This window comes from Gastrolobium bilobum, unplaced genomic scaffold (assembly GCF_033153095.1).
Source record: "Gastrolobium bilobum isolate Gb01-03AN ecotype WA unplaced genomic scaffold, APGP_CSIRO_Gbil_v1 utg29653, whole genome shotgun sequence".
In the NCBI taxonomy this organism is placed as follows: domain Eukaryota; kingdom Viridiplantae; phylum Streptophyta; class Magnoliopsida; order Fabales; family Fabaceae; genus Gastrolobium; species Gastrolobium bilobum.
Window position 1 is genome coordinate 133553 of NW_026896310.1, and position 3759 is coordinate 137311.

A 3759-nucleotide genomic window follows, 5' to 3' on the forward strand; every position below is an offset into this window, starting at 1 on the left:
ACAATATTCAAAAAATTTCTTTTCAACCAAACACCCAAGTTCAGCGATCGGCATCCAAAGCCTTGACTTTATTTTTACTTTTCCGAGGGTAGGTAGGTATCCGAAGTTATTTGCTCAATCCATGCTTTGAACAAAGTAATGAGGTGGATGGCAGTAGTTGGAGAGCAACACAACTCACTAGTTCTCTCTCGTCTTGGCCTACGTGGCTGCTGGATAGCATTAATAATAGTAAACCCTACCCATGTGCATCTTTGATTTACAAGTGCAAATGCTATGATGTGACATATTCGTTGGCCTCGCGGAATGAGAAAATAATCGATTGGTTTTAGCTGAAGGAAGTGTAATAAATATTTCATTTTAGACCGACCTTGTCTTTTCATCCAAATGTCTTCTCTGCTTTATTCTTTCTCTTTTTTCTTATTAACTATGCGTAATCATAAATGGTGAAAAATTGAGTAAGTTACGCCCGAAGCGTACATGAGTAGGTAACAATTGTCCTAATCATTACCAGTAGGCAGTGGAACACATGTTTTTCTTTCATTCAAACTCATGTCCATAAAGTTGACCACCAACTGAAATTTTTTCACTCTGGGTTCATTTTAAGAAGCTTCATTCGAGGTCACGTAAAAAAAAAAGAGACCAAAAAAAAAAAAAATTTGAATTTTACGTATTTTTATGTGTTAAAAATAATTTTATCTAAACTTAAAAGTCACCAAGGCCAATTGGTTCCATTTCCCTCCTAGTCAGGTAAGAGTAAGACCACTTGAATTTAAGCCTACCTGCTTCAATTAAAGCATTTCATCTATTATTTCTCAAGAAGTTAGCTGTGATTGTTATCTTGGTCATTGATAATAATTTGTAGCTGTGAACAACTTGACCCCTCTGAAGAAAAGGCAAAAAAAAATAAAAAATGAAGAGAAGATAACAAATGCATACAGTTAAGTAGTTAAATCTCTATTCTCTACCAAAAAAAAAAAAAAGTTAAACGACACAGACATATAGATGTTAGCGAATCAGATTGACTTATAATTAGTTTATGGGCTTTGTTCTTCTCCTTTGACGGGAAGAAATTTTTTTGCAACACACACAGTTTTCTAGTAAGTCCCACCATATACTAATTTAAAGAAATAAAAAAAAAATTGTAAAAAAAAAAGATGAGTCATAGAGCAGAAGGCTATTCTCCCTTAGTTTAATTAATTTTAATATTATAATTTTTCGGCTCATTTATTTTATTGCGATTAAATTGTTTCAGTTTTAAACACCCTTTAACTTAAACTACGCAAGTTAACCACAGTACACTTCCTTAAAAACACAGAGCAAATTGTAATACATATATAACACCATTCTATAAAAATACAAGTTAGCTGCGGGCCACCATTTTGATTAGCCACTTCAGCATTCCCTAGAATTCGTCTCATCCCATATCCCTTTTCCCTTTCCCTTTCCCTTACAGTTACACCCACTAGTCTACCATACAAATTTAAAGTGCTATCGCACACACGTACCGCCATAATACATCAAAACCCACCAATCAGAAAGAAAAACCAACAACATAGTCACAATTAAGTTGTCACTTCCTCTCTCACAATGTCGCCAACAACCCAGTCAAAAAAAACACCATCTAGAAAAAATTTTAATTGGCGGGAAACCTAAAAATCGAGTTTTTCTTTAATAATAAAAAGTATTTAAGGATGTTGTCGTTGACGATGATTAGACCCGAAAATTCTTCCCGGTGAAAGTTTGACCGAATTGCCAACTGGCCGGAGCAATGTTCCAAGAGGTGGAGGTGCGGCGGTCGCTGGCCGTGACACGGAAGGACAGGGCCTGGCCCACCAAAACAGCGTTCGACTGCCAGTTCTGACCCCAGTTTCGGCTCAACGGCATCCACTCGGTCCGAGAGCCCTTCACGTACGTGCGCACGATATCCCCTGCACCCGCGACGTTGCTGATCAGAACCAAGTTGAAGAAACGGAAACCGTTTATTGTGAACCGTATCCCACCCTGCTTTCTGCATGGCAACCTGCGTAAATACCAACCAATGTGGTCACCACTTTTGACTTTTCATATGCTTCATACGATACATAAGATATATTAAAGTGACTAAAAACTAAATCCAAATTATAAAAAAAAAAAAAAACATAAAAAAAGAACATCCTCAAGCTTAACGAACAGCCATCCTCATCACGTGATCGTCCTAATCAGAACGAAGGTTTCAGAAATAAAATAAAAAACCCAAATTTTCTGACAAAAGCTATAAAGAACCCTACCCCATCATTACTGTAGAGTGCAGAATGTTACATAATCAAATCACAAACGCATTGACTCAAGTAACCATATCTAAATGAACTATTTAGGGAATAGTTAGGGTCAAAATAGCAGTTTCTCTTTCTTTTTCTTTCACTGTGACGAGTCAAGACTCCTACACATTTTCGTACCTAGTACTACAACAACAGTGTTCTGAATCGTTTACCAAAGCAAAAAGTTAAATAAACAAAGTGAAATGACCGAAGAAGAAAAAGGCTCACCGTCGATAGGCGACAGGGACGATGCCGGCACGGTACTCGGCAATTTTGAGGAACATAGGCATGGCAAGGTCGAAGTGTGGGCGTGGAGGGTTGCACCATCCACCATTGTCGTTTGGAAGAGCATAGTTAGGAGGACAGAAGTTAGTTGCGGTGATAAAGATGGATGGACTCCCAGAGTGACACCATTCCCCGTCGTTTGCGCACTTGATCTCAAAACACGCACCGCAGCTTAAGCCATTGTTGAAAAGTGCTGTGCTCAATGCCGCTGTGTTCACACCGTACCCTTGGCTGTACAGGTTTCCGTACCCACACGCTCCCCCTGAAACACCAACTCAACAAACAAATCACATTTCACCAACACAACACAAAGTAATTTTCTCTTTACCTTAAAATGCAGGTAAAAAGAGAGTTTTTTATTTATTTTTATATGCTACATTTTAAGAATAACAAAGATGGGGAGTTACAGACCCATGGTGCCGGAAGCATCAGCTCCTCCGTAAAAGGTAGCATGAGCAGTTTGCCAAGAACCCCCAGAGTAAACCCCTGGGATTCGAGCTTCAACCATCCAAGTTAATGATATAATGAACGAAAAGCAGAGCACATTGGCTATGGCGGCCATTCCTTCTTTCCTTTTTTTTTTCTTTCACTTGACACAAGGAATAAGAAAATTAACAAACACCTCAGAGTCTGAATAGAGGAAGGTGGGATGAGAGGTGATTGGGTAGGAGAGAAAGTGGACTACTTATTTATGGAGTAGGGGAAGCGCTAGTGACAGCTTGCACTGCAGGGGCAATTTTTGGAATTTTCAAACTTTTCTATCATTATTAAATACGACCTTTGTGCAATTTAAAACAAAAATAAATATTACTAAATAAAGTTGGTTCAGAGTAGAATATATTTGATTTCGTTTAAGTAATATCTCGGATTAAGTTTTTGTCATTGCGAAAAAGAAATTTGGTTGAGCTAATTCTATGATAATGTAAATACTTTTGGCACCAACAGAATTTATTACCCATAAAAATTAGGGAAAATATATTTTTATGTTACACGTACATTGATTTTTTGTGTTATTTTTTAATTTTTCTTTTCTTTTTCTATAATAAATGGGTCTCATACATGATTATTTCTAGTGCAGGAGAGAGTTCTCTCCTATTGCATGAGATTAATAAAGTCTTAAAAATTATATGTGATTTATAAAAAAAACCAAAAAAATATATTATTTTCATGCCAAAAA

General features: G+C 37.1%; 1 protein-coding gene across 2 annotated transcripts; it reads right to left on the reverse strand.

Annotated features, from left to right (window-relative positions):
• Positions 1–1450: 1450 nt before the first annotated feature.
• Positions 1451–3211, reverse strand: LOC133298829 (expansin-A6-like). 2 transcript variants are annotated; one of them, XM_061498195.1, is made up of 3 exons: positions 2994–3211; positions 2526–2856; positions 1451–2020 (listed from the first exon to the last, which is right to left on the reverse strand). In XM_061498195.1, the coding sequence occupies exons 1-3, from the start codon at positions 3142–3144 to the stop codon at positions 1711–1713; spliced, it is 792 nt and encodes a 263-aa protein (XP_061354179.1). In that variant the 5' UTR covers positions 3145–3211; the 3' UTR covers positions 1451–1710. The 2 variants fall into 2 exon arrangements, with proteins under 2 accessions (XP_061354179.1, XP_061354178.1); XM_061498194.1 differs by having other exon boundaries at positions 2526–2844; positions 2994–3210.
• Positions 3212–3759: the final 548 nt, after the last annotated feature.

Bases quoted from the DNA above. Each gene is read 5' to 3' on its own strand.
- LOC133298829 (XM_061498195.1), bottom strand. From the start codon at position 3,144: ATGGCCGCCATAGCCAATGTGCTCTGCTTTTCGTTCATTATATCATTA. The intron at 2,857-2,993 runs GTCTGTAACTCC...TTGTTTGTTGAG, and splicing joins TGATGCTTCCGGCACCATGG to TTGGTGTTTCAGGGGGAGCG. The intron at 2,021-2,525 runs GTGAGCCTTTTT...GTATTTACGCAG, and splicing joins GTCCCTGTCGCCTATCGACG to GTTGCCATGCAGAAAGCAGG.